The sequence below is a fragment of the Blennius ocellaris genome (genome assembly GCF_963422515.1).
Source record: "Blennius ocellaris genome assembly, chromosome: 11".
NCBI classification, from domain to species: domain Eukaryota; kingdom Metazoa; phylum Chordata; class Actinopteri; order Blenniiformes; family Blenniidae; genus Blennius; species Blennius ocellaris.
In genome coordinates this window covers 18,872,000-18,898,170 of record NC_137660.1, presented here as the reverse complement: position 1 = coordinate 18,898,170, position 26,171 = coordinate 18,872,000, and the positions used below count along the sequence as shown (strand labels likewise).

The window sequence follows — 26,171 nt, the reverse complement described above, 5'->3', positions numbered from 1 at the left end:
CACTTTAAGTTGGGCTTCAATCTGTGTCTTGTTGTCAGTTGGTCTGTGTTGTTTCCGTAGTCGCTCCAGCCTTTTACCCCGTTTCTAGCCTCATAGTGTTTGTTGATCCTTTTTCTGTCCGACCAAGATCCCAGTCCAGTACCTCCTCGTACTTTCAAGATTTGTGACCCTTGCCTGTACGACTTCGGCTCAGCTTCAATGTTTTCCATCTCCTCTTTTCCTTTATTGTCTCATAAAAAGACGCTCTCTCGCAACCAGCTGTGTCCGGCCTTTAAGTCCATACTTCACCCATGACAGTCTCATGATGAGGTCTTTGTTCTGTTTGTGTCATGTACACTCAGCAGTTCATCAGATAATTGTCTTTTCCACACTTCCCTTCAAGTCTGCATTGCGACTGGACACTTCATCCACGCCTCAGAGAAATTGAGGATATTCTGTCATTCTTGTTTGAGATCTCTTCCCATGTGCAGAGACAAAATGAAGGTGATTACTCGGGGCTATACTCACAATTTTACAGTCATCTGAAAACATCAGAGCTTTTTCAGGTCTGGCACAGGAGAGTGGCCTTTCCTGACTTTTGCAGCGATGCTCTGTTATTACTGTAACACCATATATTAAATGTTACGTGCTTTTTACAAAAATAGCATTTGCCTTAGCTCTGGCTGTGCAGCACAATTGTATTTTTTTGCTCTTTTCATAGTTTTGTTGTTGCACAAAGATCAAAGTGTTCTTTCAAAGCACTGCAATGCCAGAAGTTCCTTTGCAATCATTACACTTCCGTCCTCCAATTTTCTCAACAGCTCATCCAGCTCTCACAACCCCATTATTCAGATATACTCTGAGATCTGATGGCTCAGGCGCCAAAACCCACATCACCCTCCAGTGGGTCGAATCCAGACTAAGGGATAACTTACCATTATATTGAAAATACAGCAATACGCCAATGTTTTTCTTTATTATTGATATTCATGAACATAACACACAGACTAAAATTATAACTAGTAGCAATGTGACTTACGGTGGCCAGGAGATGTGAAACAATACAAACTTCAGAAAACATGATACCAAATACAAAAAGCACCACCACACACAGAAAACACTACCAAATACAAAACAAAAACCCACTTACAAATAGAGAAAATACTTACAAATAGGAAAAAAGACACCCCCAAATGCAAAAAACACTACCAAATTGAGAAAACACTATCAAATATACACAAGTCTGGATTTCAGATTGCACGCTTTCAAAATAATTCTTCAGGCTGTCCCTTGTAGGTTTTGTAAAATGTGCATTGTATGAAACCATTTCTTTTAGAAAATAGTCAAAAGAATACAGTACTTGCCTGCACTAAATTAAAGGACAATGATGTAGATCTCATTTACAGCTTTTCATGCTGTCATTGCACTGATCCATTCCAGTCAAGATCCAAAGGGAGCAATATGTGTCGTCTACAGTAAAATGGGTTTGACAATGCTCTTTTACAGAAAGAATGTGTCAAGAACTATCCAACCATGTCAGTGGTTTAGGTACCTTTCACGTTTCAAGTTTGTAATATAATTATGACACAAAGCGATCGTTCACTCTGGACGTGGACATGCCAGGAGTAATGATCTTGTCAGGTACTGCAGTGTGACATGCCCGGTCACTAATGAGCGTTTCACCATGACTGGCTAAGCATGTATTTGCCATCCTGCCAGTTTTTTCTTGTTGTTGTTTTTTTTCCCCCAGATTTAACAAGCATACACTGTGCTCTGTTGAGATAGCAACTGTAGGCCAGTAATTGGTCTCATTGCATTGGAAAAGATGAATTACTGTCTCTCTCGTGTGTTCGTGATGATATACTTCCAGTCATTAAGTGAAATCCTTGTCAGAGTGAATATGCTGTAACTCTTCAGATGAAGCCCACTTTCAACGCAAGTGACATGCCTCTGCTGAACTGAAAGTCTAATTTCCCTTCTCAAAATGGTTTCTTTATCAGATAATATCCGATAACAGCTTTTCGGAAAAAATTCAGCTGACAACAATATGTGCTACCATAAACTCACATTACAGCAGTTAATGTTGAAGTATGTAAATACTTGTGCGTGACGTCGCCATATTTGATTTTCTGCTGGAAAGACACAAAAAAACATTAAATGTTACTGAGAAGCTTTCATTTTGAACCCATCAATCTGTGATCGATATCTTTTTACGATTTGGGGATATGGAGCTTTAAAGACGATCACAACTGACAATGATTGAAAGCAGGGTCCCTCTTGGAGAGATCGCCTGTTTACACACACACACACACACACACACACACACACACACACACACACACACACACACACACACACACACACACACACACACACACACGCACATTTTTAATATCTACAGGCAAAATAAGGTCAGTTATGATCAGTGTATGATTCTGTGCAAACTTTACAAAGAAAGCCCAACAGGACAACCCAGATTTAAACCATAGATATCTGCACTAGGAATGTACAAACCACTGGGCAACTGTCTGAATTTGATCAATGTTCAATTCTAGTTAAATTAATCAATTGAACCTTTTGATCGGAGACTTCTTGTCTGCTTGTATGTTTCTCTTCATTTTCCTCCCACAATCCAACAGCATGTTTGTCCAGATTAATTAGTTTTAATAGGCGTACAAAGGATTAGTAGAATGATGGACACATTAAATGTTTCGACATGATTTTTCTTTCATTCTTTTGTAAAGATTGGCTCTTAATTTATGTAATCTTTTCCACATTATTATCCTTCATTATACTGATAGTGACTTCAAGAAAAACCTCTTTATTGAATGTGGGAACAGGGGAGATCTCAGCCTGAGAGTAATTACTGAAATGTAAAATCCAATTGTAATACTGGGTTTGATCTTGCCTCCTGTCATTAAATGGATTTATAGGTATGATTCATAGAACATTAGCTAATCAGATCACTCTCTCTTGTTTGTGTGCAGTAGGGGAACAATGTCTTGACGTGAACTCCAACTACATGTTGTACTACAGGATGCGAGTCAAAACCGAAACACGGCAGAAAGTTTGTTTAAACAGCGATTCTCAAATCATACTCAACTTCATCTGGCTTGATGACCTGAAATGGTAGATTTGGACAAAAATATTATGGAAAAAAAGATTGAGTGTGCCAAAATAGCGAAATTATTATTATTATTATTATTGATGATGATGATGATGATGATGATGATGATGATGATGATGATGATGATGATAATAATAAGTGTTATATTAATAAATATAATACACACTTTACCAAGATTTTGTTTCCTCATCCATCTTAAGACTTTTTGTGCATAAACAAAGACAAATTTCCCAACTATTTATTTGAAGAGATGTTTCCAGTAACACTTTGAAACATCATGGTCTTTCAGTCACTGGCAAGGCTGTCCTTATTATTGTTGTTTTTTGGGGTTTGTTTTTTTTTATTAATAGATTGTTGCAATAAGCAGCCCAGAAGAAGAAACAAGAAGCTCCTCATTCTCTCTAGTGGCCCCTTGTTACTGTTATCAAATAATGTGTTGATGACACAATTATTTTTCATTTAATTTAATTTCATGGCATGGGCAATCATCTTTCAAATGGACTGCTTGCACTTTGAGGTGACGAATTAAAATATACTTATAATATTTCATCATTATAAAGGAAGGTATGCCTCACATCTGACTATATTCAGCAACTCAGCAACTTAATGTGCTGAATATTATGGTTTCTAACCTTGAGGGCATGAATTGTAGAATTCCTAACAATCTTTCATCGTTAATAAATAATGAATGAAATGTCTAATGAATGCTAAAATGTCTTTCTTGTTTGGTATCACAGGTACAGAGGATTCTGGTGAATGACTTGCAAAGAAAAATCCGATTTTGAAAAATGTCCACCATAAAATTAATGTTAGAAAATAAAGAAGTTGTTTGCAATTATACCTCTTTATTAAGATACATAATTTATTTAGCCAGCAAAAATAAGATAAACAACACTCAATGAGCAACTAATAAGTACCTCCTCTTGATAGTCTTAAAATTAAGAATGATATTGCCAGTTACAGCTCATCCTTCATTCTAAGCACTTTCAGGTCCCACTGAAAAAAAAGAAACATTCACATAGAGAACATGAAAAGCCTGGTTGCAATATGAGGTTAGAGACTTGCATACAACTGCTGATTCGTTTTGTTTTATTGATCAAATATACACATTGCAAGTACAGTTTATGCTTACTGAGCATACTATACTGAGCCAAAATTTTCTTTTTAAAGAAAGGTAATATGCAACAAAAATATTTTGTGAAAGGACATTAAAACATCTCATGAGGTCATAAAAATTTCAATTAACTTATTTTTTTTGTTGCTCAGAGTACGCAATATAAGTCACACCATAGTCAGCAAATAACACTTATAAATATAGAATATTCAAATGACATAGGGTATGTTTGGATTTATCAGGCTGTCACTGAGACGTCGGTGCAACACAGTGAACATTGAATTGATCTTTAACAAAGGAAGCAGTAAAATACCACGTCAAAAACACCCAGTGCAATTACATTCAATACAGAATTCACTCTCTTTTTTTTCAAAGGCCATCTTGGGCAATCATGAACATACTCACATTTATTTCTGAAATAAAATAAAATTAAATCACAGTTTTTCTATATTGCACATACAGCACTATGATCAATAGTGAAAGCCGTTTTTCCATCAAAAGCAAGAGAACCTGTTTTTAAACAAACACAGAATATCATAAAGTCATAAAACAATAGCAACAGAAATGGACTTAACAGTACATGAAGGTAACACCAATTTGCAACTTTCCATTTCATTACAGAAGAAAACACAACATTACATAACTAAAACTCAGCAGCAACATTTGAGAGAGACTCGCATCTACTGATTGTCACTCAGTCAAAGTTTCGATGTAAACCCAGTCATACAGTGCTGGAGCTGTGCAGGGCATCTTCTGGCACTGTTTAGCCACTTCAATCCGATTTATATTCATTCAAGTCCAAATGAAAATCTGGAGACCACCTTTGGTTTGATGCACGGCCACGCTCTCTAACCCACAGAGCTGAGACCGCCACCAAGATTATTCTAAAAACTTCTCGAGTGCAACAGCACATATTTCTCTGGAGCCATTTCAAAATGTCAACGGTGGCATCCGGAGGCGCAAAACCACAGGAGGAATCAACCAGAGTTAGGCTGTAATCCAGTGCTGATTACATCAGTGGGACAGAAGTAAACAGGCTCATTTTTTGAAGACCTTCAACTTTAAAAAAAAAAAAAAAAAAAAAAAAAAAAGACTTTACTTGACGATGTAGTATGAGACGTATTGAGGAATTCTTTTGTTTTGTTTTTTATACTTCGAGCCACTATATCTTGCTTACTGGAAAAACAGGGGCATTTTTTGGGCTGATGTTGTCGTTTAGTTCCTCTGAGTGTGTAGTTTGACTAGCCGAAGCAATCTGCCTGCGAGACAACTGGCAAGTCATTTGCATGACGCATGTGTTGTTTTCTATTTCAGTTCGTGCGTTTGAACTTTGACGGCATCGTTTCAGGCCCTGATGTAGATGAATAGTAAACAGGCCATAGGTGATGGGGTCCAGGCAAGCGTTGAAGAGACCGAAGATAAACAGCATGTGAGTCAGTGAGTGAGAGACGGTCTCCTCCATTTTTTCGGGGAACAACCAATACCACAGGCCCAGCAGGTAGTACGGGGTCCAGCAGATGATGAATGAGGTCACAATGACAATGCTCATCTTGAGTGTTCTCATCCGAGCTTTGGGGATGTTGTTGTGGGACCGACGGAGATGAACATCTCGAGACAACACTAGAAGAGAACAAAGTATCTTGTCAGTCAAACTGCACGTGGTCCACAAGATATAATTCAACAGTAAAACCAAAGAGGGATTTACAGTTACTGCGAGCCATGCGGCTGGAGATTTCGACAAGGATCCGCGTGTAGCAGAAGATCATGATGACCAAAGGCAGAAGGAAGAGGCACACGAAGGTGAACATGTTGTAGAGGGTCTCCTGCCAGTGCCGCATAAAACTGCCATGGGTGGTGCACTGGGTGAAGTTCTCCGGTACCGTGATGGTCACGTTATGAAATATAAACATCTGTGAAAAGAAACGAGACAAGAATAGCAATGTTTCTATAGGGAGAAACATTTGACAAAGCTCCTATTGAATGGGCGTCATGATTCACTCATGAATCTTCAAACAGGGATGGAAAAAATAGTATAAGTATATAGTATAACATTGATGTTTAAAGTTTAGTTTGTCCTTCACCTTTGTGGCATGAACTGTAATTCATTGATGAGACTAATTCATGCTCATTTATAGCAACTTCACTCGGGGGTAAAGCCTCTCGCTTTCAATTAAGTGCAGACAGTCAGGTCTCTCTTTTCCTTTGTATCGCATTCATCATGATCAAATTCAGGTTTTTTTTATCTTACAAAACATCGAGAGAAAGACTCGCCTGCAGAGGGAAGGTATCGAGTCGAGAGAGTTATTGATACACCTAAAACACAGCAACAACAAAAGATAAACTTCCTGCATTTCACAATAAAATGTATTGATTTGAACTGAGTCATTCAAGGCCATGCCAATGTGTGTGGTTATAGAAGGCGTTTTACTTTCAAAATATTGCTAAATCCGTAGTCATTGTTTAGAGTTACATGTATATCATTTGTAACACATTTAAGAAAATACCTTGTGGTCGACTTCAGATATCTGTTTTATAGTCTTTTTGTTTTAGTATGCTACGTTATATATGATACAAGTGACCTTGATATATGTAATGTTTCAGCACATTACACTGATCACACACACACACACACACACACACACACACACACACACACACACACACACACACACACACACACACACACACACACACACACACACACACACACACACACACACACACACACACACACACACACACACACGGCAACCAGATGCCTTCCACTTGTTTCATAGCACTGATACTGCCTTTGTCAAGGTCTCCAATGACCTGCCTTCAATTTCCATATAAAGGGTCAATTTGAAAAGATTTGAAGTTTCAGTATTTCTGAACCGAACCTATCCAACAGCGCTTTCCTATCCCAGCATGTTAGAATCCGTTGATTTTCTCCTCTGATTGCAGATTGTGCTCTTACATGTTGATCTGCTTTCAATTGTCATGTTGCAGATCAAATATAGAGCTGACAACCACACACTCACACATTGTAGCAATTTATAAATTTTCACCTACAACCTTTCTTGTATGAGAGAAGAGCATAAAGTACTAAACTACCATGCAGCTATTACCAAACACCTTTTGGAAAATTTTGGGTTTACTCACACACATTATTACTGATGAAATAACCACATATTCAACTTGGTTTTGACTCCATTGATTCCATTTCCCAATTTCATCCATGTGTGGACTCTATTGTATCCTTCTTTTGAGACAGATTTTGACAATATATACAGGGCAGGGTAAATAATCAAAATGTGACCACTGGGATTGGAAAAAAAATAGCCCAAAAGCCCCATATTACTGCCGAGTTTATCTATCTAAAGTCACCACAGTCTTTGCATTCAGAACAAGAACAGGGTTTTTATTGCAGCCTAATGTCAAATCTGCATGATAATGACATCATTCTGCGCATCACACTCAATATAGATATGCTTGAACCAGCAGCCAACAAATTATTTTCCCTCTATCATCTTCATTTTTTTTGACACCCTGAAAACATTTGCACTTTTTGTATCATCAGTAATGAGCACGTGACTGGAAACGGTGGACGAGTTAGTGAGGCGGTCCACCGTGCTGAATACGTTGCTCAGTCCTTGTGTCTCGTTCTCTTATTGCACCTTTGTGAGCTAATGCACCAACTGCTCACGAGAAAATCAAAGAACAGTCTTAGCACCCAAAAAGTGAGCGTAATTGAGACTTTCAAGTCTTCTGGTAGAGTGAGAGAACAATTCCATTGTCAAACTGATTTCTTTAGCAAAAAAACAGGATTTCAAATACTGCCAGTAGCCAGGTCATTGCTTTTAATGGAAAGGTCATTGGATTTTGATTACATGGCTGGTAGCCAATTATAAAGCATGAGGGTTTAACATAGAGGGGGACAGTTGTAGTGAGTTTTTATTCTTATAACAGCCGCATTCCTATCATATTTGTGTAAATCAAAAGTTAAAAGTAGAAGAAGTGGGTCCGATGCTTTTGTATTGTTACGTAACTATTGAAATGGACTTTATAGTAATCACTATTAATACTGGACTTTTGTTAAAAGGTTGTCTAAAATCAAATGATAAATGCATCACATAGCGTGTCTTTACAGTTTGCTTGGCTCAACACGTTACATAAGCCATATTTACCCCCATTCACACACACAGACCAGTCTGACAGCTTCTCAAACTGGGAGTTTAGCATCTTGGCCAAGACTGGGACACAAGGACAGAGAAATTAAGGCTTGTACTGAGCCACATACACTGTAGAACCTTTACTGCGCACTTTATTAGTGATGCAGTTAGTTTTCCATTGAGTCATGAGCAGAGTTAAATCTTAGAATAGTTCTTCTGGGAAAAAAAAAAAAAAGAATCTCTCTCATACAATAAGTTAAATAAATTATGATTGGAGCAGTGAGATGAAGAAGACGAGGAAGGAAAAACACAAACAATCTGGACACATATATTCTGTCTGAATATATTATGTGTGCGATTTGTTTCCAGCTGAGCTTTCTGGAGCCTCTCTATCTTCATCAGTGTTGTTTGCATTTCAGTCTTCCTGCATGTAAAACATGTCATTTGTCTTTAGAAACGAAACCGGTGATGTCTGGATGCAGGAACTGATGTCAAGACTCACATGTGGAACTTTTCCTTGGACCACGTGCTGTGTGCGTCTGATGAATGAAATGTTTGAAAGAATGATGAAACCATGACACATCGGGCACACTTTGAATTCATTGAGAGTCACATAAATATTCAACACTATAAAATAAATGCTTGTAACTGTACTTCTTGCAGACAAACAAATATGCCCCAAAAGGAATAAACCCCTGTTTCCATTACATCACCCACATTAATTTCATGTTAAATTGTGTTCTCATGAAATGTAAATAAAAAAAGAATAAATTGAAAACCGTGAATACAATTTCAAAAATCATGAAAGACAACTTCTGTACTGTCAAAGTTGCATGATATTTTTTTCCTTTTTTTTTCACCAGTTTCATTAAGTCTTGAATAACGAACTTTGTAATTGTGTAAACTGAGGGTGAAACATGAGCAATAGCAGCATTTTATCAAAGAAATGGACAGGAATGACGACACAGTTACGTTACTTTAAACGAGGAAGAAAAGATGACAAATATGCCACAAAGTTGGCTGTCTGTCTCTTGGTAAACAGGATTTGTTTGCTTTGTGAGTCCGACCTCCTTCTCAAACCCCTCCACACAGAACCAGTATGAAAACTCACAAAATAGTCTGTTAAACCTCAATTCCTTGTATTTCTCTTGTGCAGGGTTTTAGATTTTATTTTTTGATCGCTTCAATGATATGATTATATCAGCAGTGTGGCTGCCGCCACTATCATCTCACGCGGAGAATATCCCTGTTTCTATTCCGGGATGTTCTGTGTATAGTTTTCATGTTGTCTATGTGCATACGTGGGGATTCTCTGGATCATCCCACACAGCCAAACAAATGTGTTTTAGCTTAATAAATGACTGTGAAATGTCCTTGGGATGAATTGGCAACTTGCCCAGTGTGTACCTGCCTCCACTCAATGTCAGTTGGATCAGTTACTTCCCTCTACTTCCCTAAGGAATGTAAAGCTTTGTGGGAAATGGATGTTTAACCTTCCAACTGCATATTTTATAAATGTATTATGTTTGTCTATCTGTCTTTATTATCATTTAACCAGAAAGTCCTGTTTAGACTTTGTGGCCAAGATAGCAGCCATATAAAATGAAGAGAAAAAAGTAAGTGGACATCCTGTATGGGAATATGGGAAAGTGAAATGTTTTTGTGCTGCTTTCATTTCCATTTTCATGATTGCTTGAAACATTTTTAAATTGGGTTTGGTTTACAGAATTCTATAGAGTCAAACATTACAACCCTACGGTGGCCCTGAAGTGCAAACCACAACAACAAATCACTAAACACAACAACACATTGAAAAACACAACAGCAAATTCAAAAACACAACAGCAAACCATTAAACACAACAACAAATTGAAAAACACAACTGCAAATTCAAAAACACAACTGCAAATTGAAAAACACAACACAAATGAAAAAACACAACTGCAAATTCAAAAACACAACACAAATGAAAAAACACAACATCAAATTGAAAAACACAACACAAATGAAAAAAACACAACAACAAATGAAAAAACACAACAACAAATTGAAAAACACAACACAAATTGAAAAACACAACTGCAAATTGAAAAACACAACTGTGAATTCAAAAACACAACACAAATGAAAAAAACACAACAACAAATTGAAAAACACAACAATATTAACTTTAATGGACGAGCAGCAGACGATCTCTCTGATTGGACGACGGTGCAGTGCAGCCTTTGAAACCGGAAGTTATTCTGCCTGGAGCACGAATTTCAAAACATGGAAAAGTTTGGTGACTCCTCTACCAACTCTTTCTCGCAGCTTGGACAAAACATTGTTACTCCTTTCCTTCCCGATATTTTCTCCTCTTGAAACTAAACGCGCCACAAGCGAAGTGACCTCCGGTTCAAAATCAGTGCTGTCCCATCGTCCAATCAGTGCTATCTCTCACTGCCAACTGGTATCTACCTTTTCTGTTTAAGTTACCGTCTTTGTGTTTTTTCATTTGTGTTGTGTTTTTGAATTTGCAGTTGTGTTTTTGAATTTGCAGTTGTGTTTTTGAATTTGCAGTTGTGTTTTTTCATTTGTGTTGTGTTTTTCAATTTGTTGTGTTTAGTGATTTGTTGTTGTGGTTTGCACTTCAGGGCCACCGTACAACCCTGTGTTTAAGGTCAGTTTCACAATAAAGGTATGAAAACAAACTTTCCACTAATAGTGGCCTCTTGAGAAAAAAACATCAGGTTTTTATTTCATTCTTGACACTTTTAATATCATAGGTGTATTTTATGTCTTTTTCTTTTCATTACAAGAACAGGATAGCGTAGCGAATCACATCACAGGTGCACATTATTTAAACCTTTAGCTTCTGGTTTTAGGTTTAGGCTTTAAAAATATATATTTTTTTTTTTTTTTTTTTTTTTTAAAGTTAGTACAGCACAATACGATGACATCAGAAACGTGTTTGTTTAGTTGATTTAGTGAAACAAACTGAAAGCTCTATATACAAGACATTTGTTTGTTTTTTGGCTTTCCAAAACCGCTGCAGTGCTTTAGAATGTATTTTGAAGCTGTGAAATATAGAAATGTATATTTCCACACATAAATTACAAGGAGAAGGAACAGAAGCCAGGCAGAAAAAAAAAATGTTATACTATAGTTCTCATTATTCAAATATGCAGCCTAAAGCCCGCAGGGAATGAAGGCTTATACTTCTGAGAGAACCTGCAGCAAGATGTTTATTTTTCCTCCTGCAAATTTGTTGACATTAGATCTAGATAATGTTTAGATATATATTTGACTTGAGAGAGAGAGAGAGAGAGAGAGAGAGAGAGAGAGAGAGAGAGAGAGAGAGAGAGAGAGAGAGAGAGAGAGAGAGAGAGAGAGAGAGAGAGAGAGAGAGAGAGAGAGAGAGAGAGAGAGAGAGAGAGAGAGAGGTGTTATCAGAGGTATTTGCATGTGTGATATAATGACAACATGTTCATATTATTAACTATGTGCTTTTTAGGGCAAAAAAACCCACAGTTAAAGTGATTATTTAAAACAAATCACTGTAATAATATGGAAAAATGTCATAGAAAATCACATTAGGAAAAATGGGTCATTTTTTTACCCATGCTGTGCATTAGAAGGGGTTGTGAATATTGTCGCGGTGGCAGAGCAGATTGCAAGGGCTGAACTGTTGTGCTGCAATGCATCATGGAAGTTTGGGTTGGTCAGACTTTAAATGCCATTATTGTGGGTTATATTGGTCTTGTAGTGTTGTTAGGGGTTGTTTTGTATTGAGTTTTTGTTGTTTAGTTAGTTTAGTTTAGTTTAATTATCGTAATGTTGCAACCATGAGTAAAGAGTTTTGTGTTGCATGTCCTACTGCCATCATGTTCTTTTGAGGGTGTGTCAAAATAGGTCTTTGACACTGACAATTGGTATTAAAGAACAAACTTTATCTTAGAGTGCCAATCTTTCTCACTGCTTGCATCAATGTGTTGTTCATTAAAGTTAAAGATGTAAGTGAAACATGGCTGCCACCACTCGCAATATATATTCTCTTATTAGTCTCAAATACAGGGAATTGCACATGTTGCTGCAGTCTCTGCAACATACAATATATCCACAATGCAGTATGACAATGAAGCCTTTGTACATCATGTACAGCTCCAGCCATTCTTTGGAATGTCAGCAAACTCTTTGTCCCTCCTCGCTGTACTATCAGAGCATTAACAGTGAGATGTGACAGTCCTTCCCTGCCCCCATGAGATTTGGGTCAACTGGGTATTGGCTATATTAGCCTGTCACACCAACACAGTACATGTCATTGACCATCAGTATTATATTATTACAATCTATCTAGCTACCTATTAATCTATCAATCTATCTATTCTCTATTCTGTAATGTAGAATTATTACAGTACAATCACTGGTTACGCTTTATGTAAATTTTTCTAGTGCTGGACTTGGTCTTCAGAACTGCCTTCAAGGTTGCATTGATTCTCCATGACATAGATTGAAGACGGTGCTAGAAAGACGTTGATCAATATTGACACAACAGCTGCAGCAAATTTGTGGTGAGTACCTTCCCGGTGTGAATCTTTCATTCCTCCACATCCCTGAGGGGTTCCAGTGGATCAAAACGTCATGACTGTCACCTCAATAACAGTTGTGCTTAAGAAAGCACTCGGAGGTGACAGTAGCTGTGTCGATAAATGTATAAAACCTTTGCCCTGGTGAAACTGGGTATGCATTGATAAATGCATGAACATGAGCCACACCACTGAATGGTTTAGTTATATTCATTTGAAGGGACCTGGAGTCATTCAAGAACTCGTCCCCAAACTCCCCACACATCACACCGCCAGCAGGAGCCTGACTCACGGCAGAAAGGATACTTTCATGTTCTTTACACTGAACTTTGACCCTGTCGTCAGTGGAAATTCAAAAAGCATCAGCACTCCAAACCTCCACTGTCCAATTTTGGAGAGCCTGTGCTCATTTATCCACAGCCTCCTGTACTTCACTGACAGCAGTGGCAGCCTGTTTGGTTTTCTTCTCCTGCGGATCTAATTTAGAAGTTCAGAGTGCAGAAATACTTCTCCACAAACTAATTACTATTTGAGTTTCAGTTTCTAAAAAAACAAATATTTGTCAGGACAATTTACATCAAGAAAAATATTGTTTGATGAATGTATTTTTCCACATTTTTCATAAAGTGCGAATAATCATACCAATATCTTTGCTCATGGCTTAAAATCTACAGACCTGACTAGGATGAGGAAAAACACAGGGAAGAGAACCTCAGTAATTACATGACCATCAAGTCCAGGGAAGGAGAAGTAATTTACCTGCCTTGTAGGTTTAATGCCTGTCATGTGAACTCTATAGGGACCATTTCTGACTCAAAGAAAATAAGCAGTCAGTTTTGAGGCTGGTATGGACAAGCACAAGCACAAATAATTGTGTTTGTACTTGTATTTATTCCTCCATCGACGGACCAGGGGAGTTTTGTTCCATGTCATGCCAAAAGTGTTGGGAATTTGACAGAAAATGCATTTTTATTTACCTTAATTTACTTGCATAGGAAGTTGTGGAGTTACTACCACATTACCGATGATAACAGAGTAACTTGTGCTTTACTTTAATTCACTGTCTCTTTTAATGTGGATGTCTTGATAATGAACACATAGCTGTGTTACTGACAACTGATTAAATCATTATGGAAATTGATGAACTCATTTTAAATTAAATTGTTGTTTAACTGGTGTTCCCTCTTATATCATATTTCTTGAGGTTTATGTGCATGTAAGATGTATATATTTGTATGTTCCGGTGCCGTGATTTATTAGTCGAGTTAATTACCTATCCTTGTTTAGGGGGGAACAGATAGTAGGTGTGAGTGTCTTGAGCAGGAAAAGAAGGTGAAGTTGCTGCACCTTGAATTTAGTGCTTGCTGAGTGGGTTTGCTGTGTTGGTACAATTGAAACATTGCAGCCCTGTTATTATCCACAGCCCGGTAGTATTGGAAAACATAGAGGGTTACGATTAAGTTCCAAATAAGTTCCAGTTATAGTGTATGTCTTTTTTGGGTGCATTAATCATTTGTTAAGTCCTCACTACAATTGAACTCAGATTTCATGTAAAACTCAGGATAACGCCTATTCTACAGAAAAAAAGCACCAACCAAATTTTGGGGGTAAACTACAGTCTTGATTAGGTGAGCTACTTCTACCTTAAAGCAGACCATAAACCAGTTGATTCAGGAGTAATAAGACAATTCTCTTTTCAACAATTCAACAAAAAGGATAAGAAATAAATTATAAAATAGTCAAACAAAAACTGTGGCTAGTGGTAAAGCTAACGAGAGAGGACGGCTGTATCTCATTAACTCTTATCATATACAACAAATTTTGACTCCATTATCAGTTTAGTGACAGAAATTGTTCATTACTGCTAAAACCACCGGTAGTTACTTTATAACACATTCCCTACAGTACTTGGGAGTAAAGTTTCTTTAAACATCAGATTGCTATATCATTTGCCAAATGATTACATTTATAGTTGTTCACACTACAATAATGCTTGGCTTTATAATGCATTTACGCAAGGCATAAATTATTTAGGCAAGGCAAGGCACATGTGTTTATAGAGCACTATTCAGACACAAGGCAATTCACAGTGCTTTACAAAGAAATACATTAAAGCAAGCAATTAAGAGTATGAATACGTTAAAACCTCTCACACACTCTAATCCATTCCATTGGATCAACTTAACTCATAAATGTTACATCCTCAACCTCAGAGAACCCTACACGTCACACCATTCCAGGTACCTTTGCAAATAGCGGACTTGATCTACACATCCAACATAGAAATAATGTATTTCTAATTTACCACTACATACCTTTCTTTCATTTTTTTTTCACTTTAAAAGCTTTAGTCGTGAGCACAAAAACCGCAGGAAACCGTTTGATTACACATTTTAGAAGGTATATCATAACAAATATGAATACAGAAAAGCATAATAAAATCGGAAACAATCACAAAAAAGGTTTGTATGTTTCATATGTGACCAGCTGCCTTTCTCTCTCTAGACTAAGACTCATCCAATCAATCCTGGCTATTGAAAGGCAACAAAAGGCATGTTGAGTGTTTAGCCACAGAACCCACCTGATCCGACACTGTAGACTTTGATATATTCATCAAAATCACAGGTGAAAGCTTTTCAGCTTTACATCAAATAAACATGTTTAGTGCTTTGAGGTTGTAGTTCATACAACATCACAGCGGTTTATCAGTGGCTGCTGTATTGTATCTGATAGCAATGCATAGCTTGAATACACAAAGCTGAGACCGATTTGGAAAAATGCGGCGGGGGGCATGAATGCTTACTGTGCTTTTTTTTTTTTTTACAAGGGATTGCAAGAGGCTATTTAAATTGCTTAGAAATCACACGGTGCTGTTTGTACAGGATGTACAGACATTCATATTGACAAAGCCGAGAAAGTGGCAAGAGCGTCCGTGAGAGGGCGTAGAAGTTGAAAGTGAGATAAAGATACTGCGTGTTGTGATAAAAAAAAAAAAAAAGGCAAACACTGAGCTTCCCCTGACAGTCAAGCGTCAGTTATAGATATGAGATGAGCGTTCCCATTCCAGCTGCTGGAATTTTTAAGCAGAGAAATCTGGAGGTCTTTACTTCTGCCATGCAGTGTACAAAACCTATTGCACCACGTGGGAGGGCACACAGAAATACATCCCAGGGGGATGAATGGCTTGTATTGACAGATCCAATTCAGTCTTCTTCTGGTACGGTGGATATTGGGATCGCAGTGAAACCACTGATTGATGTCCTTTGATAAGTCTCACATTTATAAAGGACATCTTAAATCTGAGTCTTTTGTGGGAAACCTCCAAGGTTATCAATAAAATAATATCCTCATGAGCATCCATGCGCCTGTCCTATTCAGTATCAAAGAATATGTAAATGCTCCTGCATTTATGTGTATATCATAAATACAGAGACAAAAATGTATATTATTTAGACTACATCCTAGAATCAACAATGAATTTAGAAAAGAACATTTATTCATCTGAGCAAATACCCTTGCTTTCTGCACACAGGAATAAAGTGCAACCCTTATTGGCACAATATGAGATGTTGTGCAGCCCTACTTTCAAATAAATAAAGACAATATGTGAGGATGTCAGACACAAAGACAAAGCTGTGATAAAATGAAAAGCAATATAAAAGACCTAAAAAAACCACAGAAAAAAATCTTATAATATAGTCCACAAATAAAAGTCACATTCATCCCGTCAAACACACTCACAAACCATGCAAGGTGCTGAAGGGCCTTGGACACAAACAGGGAGATATAGGGTCTAACCTGCTAAAACTGAGCCACAACAAACCTCAGGTATGACCACTTCAACTAATTAATCCTAAGAGGAGTATTAAATAATTTTACTAATTTGCTCTTAACCTTCAAATACCTGTGAGCACACACAAACCTCATATCAGACTGGTTCATAGAACATGAGCTGAAGCTCAGTGCCGGCTACTTTAAAAGTTCTTGTTTGTGAATCTCTGACAAGAACATATAAGAAAATTTAGGGGGGAGGGGGGGGGTGATTTATTGCAGTATCATATATGATTACTGCAATGAATTGTACATTATATTCAATGTGCAACTCCATTGTCAGGGATCAACAACCCCCCTCTGAGGAAATGTCTTTTTCAGAGAGATTAAAGCTACCTCACAAGCATAATAATCATATCTATCCATCCTTCCATTTGCTATCCCACTTTATCCTGTTCAGGGTCACGGCTGGATTAGATCCCAGCAAACTGTTGGCTATTACAGGGTTCACACTGGACAGGTGGCTAATGCAACACAGAGCAAATACACAGAGACAAACAACCACACACACTCACACCGAGGGGCAATTTAAGGTCAACAGTGACCCTAAAAGAAATGTTTTTGGACTGTGGGAGGAAGCCGGAGTACCCAGACGAAACCCACGCACACATGGGAGAATATGTAAACTCCACACAAGAATGGCCTGGCCAGTATTGGAACCAACATTTTCACTGTGAGCACAAATCGCTGCCCCATCGTGTCGCATCATGTTTTAATTTGTCTTTGTTATGCTTGCATTATACACAATTCTAAAAATCTATGTTGCAGTGAATGTTGTGGTGTTTGATTCAAACTTGTAACTTCATTTTGGCATTCTGGCTCAATTAGAAAATATATAAAAACTTCACTTACAATTTATAAAGTAGAACTACTGATGACAAGAAACATTTGGACTTGTGTTAGTTGATATTTGTACTTGTGATGCTGGGTGTCCCAAAAAAAAAAATTTAATTAAAAAAACTGACTGAGCATACCACTTATGACTCCTGGAGAAACCTTGAAATGTGTGTTATTCTCTTTTTTCATCATCTCCCCAAACACACTTCATTCCATCATTAGCTCCAAACCAAAGTGTATCAGACCGTGAGGGTGTTAAAGTCAACATCCAGCCACATTATATGCAAAGCAGCTTTGGTGTCATGAAGTCTCCAGCATCACTTGCTATCATGGAAGGTGGCCTGCAAAATAATGAGGGTGCTGAATAGTGCAAGCACAATGAACAGTGTCTAGAGGGGTCACATTTCAACCTCACTGACTTTGAGCACATGACAACAGCCATGCAGGAGCCATTCTGCATTACAGAGCTGAGGACAGCCGCCATCGGTAAGTTATATCTGCAATGTATAAGGATGTTGTTGGAATTCAGTAAAATGCTAATGACTCTGCTCTGACTCACCGTTGCAGGAAGGTTTTTCAAATGTCTCAGACCACAACCAGTAAAGGCTCAGAGCTTTTTAAATCTAGAAGCCCCTCCAATATCAAATGGTAAAAATAATGCATTTGAGTACGTTATGTGTCAAGGAAGAGATTCTCAATAGAAAAACTAGGAATTTTTTTGGCACGTTTACAAATGTGCTGATGATTGCTTTGACTTGAATCAGTTGAGCGGTAACCTGTGATCCCACCTGATTTCTGTACCCTGTTTGATTTGTCTGCCGTCCAGCATATGTTGCACTGTTTCTTTTAACCTTTAAATATCCTGTGTGTGTCTTGCCTCTCCAACAGAAGCAAGGCTATTTTTCTGTGCTTGCAGGCAACGGGACATCTGTTGGAAATGTGCAGTTTTGTGTTCTGACAGCACTGCTGGTAACGTTCCACAAGGTTCAGGCATAAAAATTAACGGCGGTAAAACACCCTTGGTTTTAATACATTGCGATTGCAAAAAGTGAAGTCACTTCGATAAATCCCCTTGGGAAGATTGTTCCTCGCATCTTATCCAAGGGTAAACGACGCACGTCGGCAACAAACAGGTGGGCTGCTGCACTGCAGTGTCTCAGGGGGAGAAGATGAGTGTTCAGGGTCTCACAGTGTCGGTGAAGTCGGTGGGGCCAGACAGTGACTGTCACTTTCTTCATATATTTCTCTTGCTGATCCAGACATTTGAACCAGTAAATTTTCTGTCAAAAAGCTCTCTTCTCTAGTCGGCAATTAAAACAAAATTGCATCCCTGGTTCATACTCAGTATTTTGCTTCCCCATCCACCTCCAACTGCCAGTGTTGTGACTCTGCTGCTCTATAACGTCACATTGAGTGAATCATTCTTGGGCAAACTATCTCAACTGCAAAGATATTAACAGTTAGATAACCTATATCAACACATAAAAAGCCCTCTATATCTATTTCTTTCTGTAATTAAAGAAGACAAACTGTCCAGTTATTAAAAATTACCAAATATTTAAAGAAAACACTATATACATGATATCTGCTGCTGACTAACTCAGTACATTTTCTGAGGACCTGTGAGAAATCCATCTGTTGCACCTCTTGTCTCATGACTGCTGACGTGCAGCTTCACTGGAATAGGTTGAGCGAAAAAGAAAGTGATTTCACACTGAATCTATGATTTTTGATATTTGCTAACCTTCTGAAAATCCCGTGGGCCGGTAAGGTCCAGTGATGTACGTCTGCTCAGAAATCCAATGGCATTCTTGAGCTGCTGCCTTGTTGGTACATTGAAGAAATCTCAAGTACTGTAATAACTGAACATTGTTCCGCAATCACTGACCATGTGTAATTATGTACGGGAGAAAATCAGACCCACGCCAAAGGTTTAATACCCGCCATTCAGCAAATTTTAATTGAATTTTGGTATGTACATATAGCATTTTTTAACACATCTGCTGGGATTGTTATGCTGTTCAACATGGATGAAAAGCAGGGTGCCTTTTAGGTGTGGTATATAAAGTATGTACATTACAAACATAATGGAAAGCAATACCAAGGACTCAGTGAACCTGATGCACTCTGCTTCTAATATGGGAAACTTGTTTTAGTGTTTCTTTGTTCAGGCATAAGGATGATTTGGAATAACCTTTAATTTCATCTTTCTGCAAAATTTAACAAGTTCAGTTTAAGAAAGGCTTTTTGCAAAATTTAATAAAAGGTAGTGGCTGGATGGATGGATGGATGGATGGATATACTTAATTAATATACCTAAATAATCACTAAACTTACCCTACATAATAGAAGAGAGTGCAAAAAAAAGACTTTATTCTTGATCTTTTTTTTTCTAGGAAATGTCTTAATTGTGAGGGAAACAATTCAAAACACCATCCTGTGTTTTGCTTCTTCCTAAATGTGGTTTTGCGACTCTTTGCATGATTATTCATTTACCTGATGCATCTGTTCAGAATTGTTATTGATTTCATGGGGATCTACAATACGTGTGCATTTTAGATAAGCTCATTGGCATTGCATGCTGCAAGTGATGTCAGTCAGTGAAGTTGTCTCTCGTGATTGCATTATAAAAGTGAACAAAAAGTTTGTTTGAACTTGTCTCCTTTCATTCCTCGTGATTTTAGTGGTGTACATATTAGTGATATGCGTAATATGATTTTTACGCACACGAGTGCAGGTTGAGAAAGTCCAAGAGTGACACAACACAGAAACGCGTTTTATCTCACCTGAGGGAGCGACAGGATCACACTCATCGTCCAGGCGACAGTCAACATGATTTTGCTTTTCCTCTTGGCCTCGCTGATGCCCAGAGGATTCAGTATGGCTGACTGTCTGTCCAAGCTGATGACCACCGTCACAAAGGCGCAGGAGTACATCGCCACCAGCTTCATGAACATGAGCAGCCTGCAGGCGACGTCTCCCGCCTGCCACTGCACCGTGATGTTCCACACCGCGTCCACCGGCATCACGATGAAAGTCACCAGTAGGTCAGCCACGGTCAGGTTCATGATGAGGATCCGGACGTGGGACTTGCGCTTGCCCCCGTTGCTGGCTGCCCACAGCACCGCCAAGTTGCACACAGCCGACACCGCGCACAGGGCGAAGGTGATGATGACCCTGACTTTTGCCGCCGTGGAGAAGGTGGGCAGCTCCAGCGCGTCTCCTCCTGCGCTCCGGTTGCACGTCGAGGCGGATTCCTGACAGCTCTCATTCACCGCGGGATCCGTCATCTGGGGGAACATGATGGACACCGGCAGGGCGCACAGGTTGGGCTGAAAGAGTCCCAGTTCCACTCAGATTTCGTCTTTTCTCCCCATCGGCGTCTCTAACTGCAAATCTAAACTGTGAGAACTGATCGAAGCAAAACGCAGTGTGATTAGATCGCTTGACAGGTGAAATGCGCACCAAAAAAAGACGCAGCGGTCAAGAAAGGACCTCAAAACATGTAAGAATATCTAGAACCTGCACCCAATACAATATATAACCCCTAAAAAGAGAGACATTGAATTGTGCGCCTTTATGAGATATACACAATTTACTCTCATTAAAACATGTAATCATTATTTGAACTTTTGACAAAATTCTCTTCCATGTTTTCTGTTGCCTGTCAAATACAAATTAGGTGGGGGGGGGGACAATACTAAGTGGAAAATTAGCTTACCTGTAACTAGGGTGAGATGTTGAGAGCTAATGGGCGCCTGGCGGAGTGTTCCTGTTGCAGCTGTTGCTTCAGTGCGCGTCTCTCAGCCTCGCTGCGCGCCGCGCACATTGAGCCCAGAAGCTCGCCTTGGTTTGATCCATTCATCATCCACGGGGGTCCCCTCGAGGAGAAGTGCTCGAAGCCACACTCAAATTCTGATAACCACACCTCTGCAGCAGCAGATTATTTAAAAAAATTAAATGTTAACAAAGCGGGTAGGGGGGGGGGGGGGGAATTGCAATATGTTTTTTTGTTTTGTTTTGTTTTTATTATTAATATTATTGTAGCGAAGGAGAGTGGCTCAGGAGAGCCAGAGACAAAAGCTTATTTCATCTGTTTTGTATCCCCACTACTTCTCATAAATAACAATATAATGAATTTGTTATTTTCTGGTTTGGACTCGCAAGAGCCTGCAGCCACTTACAACACAATGTTTCCTGCTATCGTTCTTATTCCGGAAAAGCTCAGCCATGTATTGCAACAATACCCTGTCAAAAATAAAAAAAAATGAAAAAAAATACCTGCTGGCTATTTATTTTAAGTTTGACTAACATGCTGAACTCAGGCCGAAGCTGGGCCACTGTAGAGTTACACTGGCGCCAAAAACGCAATGTGTGACAACAACAGAGACATACATTGTAAAATATCAATAAAAGTATAGCATCTGTTCTTCATTTGTCCACTGGACATTGCACTGTTTCACTGATAGTCGAGATCACGAGGCAATACGCAGCCATGCAATCACTGAAAACATTAGACATACCTTGGATATGAGTTTAACTAAATTTGCTGCAGGCTACACAGTTACAAAGTTCAGAGAAGTGACAAATTAGTCTGAGGAGAAACACGAGAGGCAGGAAAGATTTCAGACCAGATTTTGTTTCTAAATGTTCACTGTCGATGATACATTATTTGGGGGGGAAAGTGCTTTGATCATTTTAATAATTCTCATTAATTAATTATTTTATAATGAAACTAAGAAGAAATGTTAGAATAGTTCGTTTTCCTTGTCAAACCTCTCGCATTGGTCAGTGATGTGCTCCAAGTTATCCCTTCCACTCAAGGTTTCCAAGAACCTTGTGACGAACTCCTTTAAAATCTGGAATCAGTTCAAGAAACACTTTGCTACCAGGGGTCATCCCCTCTCGCTCCCGCTCCCATCTATGGCAATCACAATTTCCTCCCTTCCTTCTCTGACCCAACATTTTGTGATTGGCATGAGAAGGGCCTGATCTCCATTAGTAGCCTCTACATCAATGGGTTTTTTCCCCCCAATTCTCAGATTTAGCTTCTTTCTATCTCTAAAGACAGACTACAAGAAATTAATCTCTATCATATTTGATAAGATATCCATAGTGAATGTGACTCGGCTGGACACCCCTCGAGCTGTGTGGAGCCAGGACCTCGGGACTGATCTTTCTGATGTCCATGGAATTCTGCGATGGCTCTGGTTACACCCATAATTTATATGTGCGAGACGCTGCTCGCGAAAATGGTGACATGCCTCATACATCGAAAAAGGTCTTAGCCTTCACGACCCTACTTGCCAGAAGCTTCATTCTCCCCAAGTGGATTTCCCCCACTCCCTCCTACACATCGTAGATGGCTATGTGAAATCTTAAAACTGCGTCAAGCTTGAGAGGATGAGAGTCTCCCTTTGGGATTCCTTGAAAACCTTCTAAAAAAAAAATATGTGGAAAGCTTTTATTGACAACATCTCGTCACTCAGCATTGATATAGGATCTGAAAACCAACTGAGCAGACGATGACCACTATGAGCAGACCATCAAACCCCTCCCCTGTATGAATGAGTGTATGTGTGATGTTTGTCTTAGGGATAGGCATGGATTTGGATGTGTTTTGTTTGTTTGTTTTGGGGGGGGGGTGCTTTGTTTTCTTTGTTTATTTTTTCTTTTACTGACTTATTTACTCTCCAGTCTTTTCACTTCTTTTTGCAACTAATCTTATCTGTTTATGCTTGTTTATTAGTTTGTTGTTGTTTCTGTTTTCTTATCTTAAAAAAAAGAAAAGAAAAAATTATCGCACGTGATGACAACTGACCAGTAAAACTGTACAATTCCACCTATGAAATTTCAATGAATAAAATTGGGGGGGGAAACAAACAAACAATTGTTGGTTTTTGCAATTTTATATGCCATCTTCTTCAATGGTGTTTTTTCTTTAGATAGCAGAGGTCTGAATTCAACAGCAATGTTTTTGCCCACTTATCATCAAATACAATTTGTCTGTAGTCACAAAACATCTTCCTTTCTAAGTGAAGGTCACACAGCTTCCAAACTTTAAAAAATAAATAAACAAAAATGTTTTCTGTATGACTACCAAAGGTGCACGTATCTTGCTTTCATTAATTTTAAGATCAAGCCACAATAGTATATTCTGTGAAGTACTTCAACATAATCAGTTTAGTCCATTTTACATATGACAGCATTTTTTTCTGATTTTGTTTTTTTTCTGATGCCTCTCCACACAACAAAGTCACAAATAAATCGGGAACGGGAAGTGAAAATGATTGAATCTCAGTTGAATAAAACTTTCTTTTTTCTCCAGGGAAGTTGAAGGGCGGCGGGGGGGGGGGGGGTTGCAGTCTTGCAGTTACAAACGGAGAAGTGTGGTTGGTAACTCAACATTTAGCACCTGCTGTGAAAGGCAGCAGTCGGGTCGAGATGTGACAAATTTTATCTGACTGAAGTCTTGAACCGTTCTTTTACAAGGCCGGGTCTGTCGACTTGAAATTCAAGATGAGATTCCCCCTGTAGGAGTCCCGCTGTGCATCCAAATCTAAAAATGAGATCAAACTCTTTTTTGACGTGTAATTTGGTAAAGGCTACAGGGCAGCAGCAGCAGAGGGACTAAAGTGTATGTTGCTGCAGACCCTTATATATGTAGATGATCCAGAGGCACTTATCAAGCTTTAATCACACAACCACAAAAGTATAAGATAGACGGGGAAATCAGTTTGCTGCACAAAATAGACAAAAATATGCTCTCAAGTGTTTGAGCCAGAATGTTTACTCTATTGATTTACTTGACAAGTGATTGTGATTGAGGAGCTCATTGCTGCCATGCAAGCAGGGATAACTGAATACATAGTTAACAGCCTCTGCTCAAGCATTGGTTTCTGCTATATCATGGTCAACACCTGCTCCCTAATGTTATAACAGCAAGTCTTTTCACTGTAACATCACAAAATAACGCATCCCTGGGAAACTAATTACAGCAATGAAATGAGAATGAAACTGCCAAAATTTCGGACAACCCCCTGACCTGCCCTGCTGTTCCATAACCCAGCTTGTCAAAGCAGATGTTCCTACGCCACTTCTCTCAGACACAGGAGCTGGTAATTTTGCTCCCATTTTTACTCCTGTGAGTGGAAAGTGGGATTTCTCTGTTTCAAGGTCTCGACCCCAGCATTTTTCAAAATTAATTTCTTTGTGATTTTTTTTTACAAATAAAATAAATTGAGATGAATATTTATTGCGTTTTGTATGATTTAAGCTTATTTGGTTCACTATTTATTTGTTTTTAAATATGTATCATTAAATTGGTTCAACCAGAAAAGTGCATTACTCATTAAGTGGCCCTGTGACAAATTCACACATCCATAATGTCTCTGTCAGTGGTGATGAATGATGTCTCTCTTGTTCTGTCTGTATTTGGTTTCTCTAAACCTTCATCCGCTTCGTTTGTGAATGGGTTTTTCAATAGGTCTACTATGCAGGTTGTCATGGTAGTTGAGGAGATTATGCACTTCAGCCCTCTGATTGGCTGAACCTGAATGTTGCTTGATCATATGTATTATGTCTGTTAGTCCTACCAAAGTTATCCATGAATTTCTTCATTTGCAGGTTTGTTCATTCATTCCCCTCTTTACCTAATCTAATTAAGCAAGAATTAAAAAAAAATCACAAGACTTTATAATATGAAAATATTAGTCCTTTCTAGATTTTAGCCACTTCCTTTGCTAACTTACTGAATTGTAAATTAATTATAGTAATAAGAATGATATTCAATTGCCTCAATATGTGATAACATTTTTATATCAAAAATGAATTCTAATCAAAATTAAATAGACAAGTTCATTCCCTGTTCTCCTTTCTAACTATAACTGGTCTAACTGGTTGAAATAATTGCAGTTTGTGTAACTCGGGATCTGAAATTATCAAACGCAGGAGAGGCTTTTGTTCTGAGTCATTTATGGCTTGACTGCAACTTTCCTGATCAATTAATCTTTCAGCAAAAACAAACACTGTAAAGATGTGGATTCCTCATTCCTTATGAACGAGGCAGTTTAAGACACATTCTTTACATTCAGCATTCGGACTTAAAGCTTCCGCCTCCATCTTTACTTCTGGAGCACTTTTTATATAGAAATAATGCAGCAACCTATATGTTTGTTTGGGGTTTTTTTTCTACAATTGTCTCAGTATTCTCAAAATCAAGGTCAGATTATTCATCCTTCAACACATTTGGTACTTACGCTATGCATGCTGAAGACGGGATGAATAAATACTAAATACTAAAAATGTTTCCTATATTCCTCATAGTTGAAAAATGTACAATATACTGAAGCCATTTGTATTTCTTAAATATATATATATTTTTATATACCTCATAGGTTATGATGATATGGACGTGTCAGAGACCATTTCAATGGCAGATAAGTTTTATTGATCTGCTGGCTGCTAGTCTCAGCTGAGAAAAGTCAAGCAGTTGTTGATGATAATGTAGAAAGATTCTTATTAGTATATATCTCATTCAAGCAGGTATTGATTTTGGATCATTAAAA

The 26,171-nt window shown here is 38.3% G+C and overlaps 1 protein-coding gene across 1 annotated transcript; it reads right to left on the bottom strand.

Moving 5' to 3' along the window:
* Nucleotides 1-4,063: 4,063 nt before the first annotated feature.
* On the bottom strand, nucleotides 4,064-20,906 carry gnrhr4 (gonadotropin releasing hormone receptor 4; the record flags this gene model as incomplete). The annotated part of the gene is made up of 4 exons (XM_080504730.1): nucleotides 4,064-4,102; nucleotides 5,398-5,840; nucleotides 5,926-6,130; nucleotides 20,391-20,906. 4 exons carry the CDS (start codon nucleotides 20,904-20,906, stop codon nucleotides 4,064-4,066), a joined length of 1,203 nt encoding a protein of 400 aa, XP_080360856.1.
* Nucleotides 20,907-26,171: the final 5,265 nt, after the last annotated feature.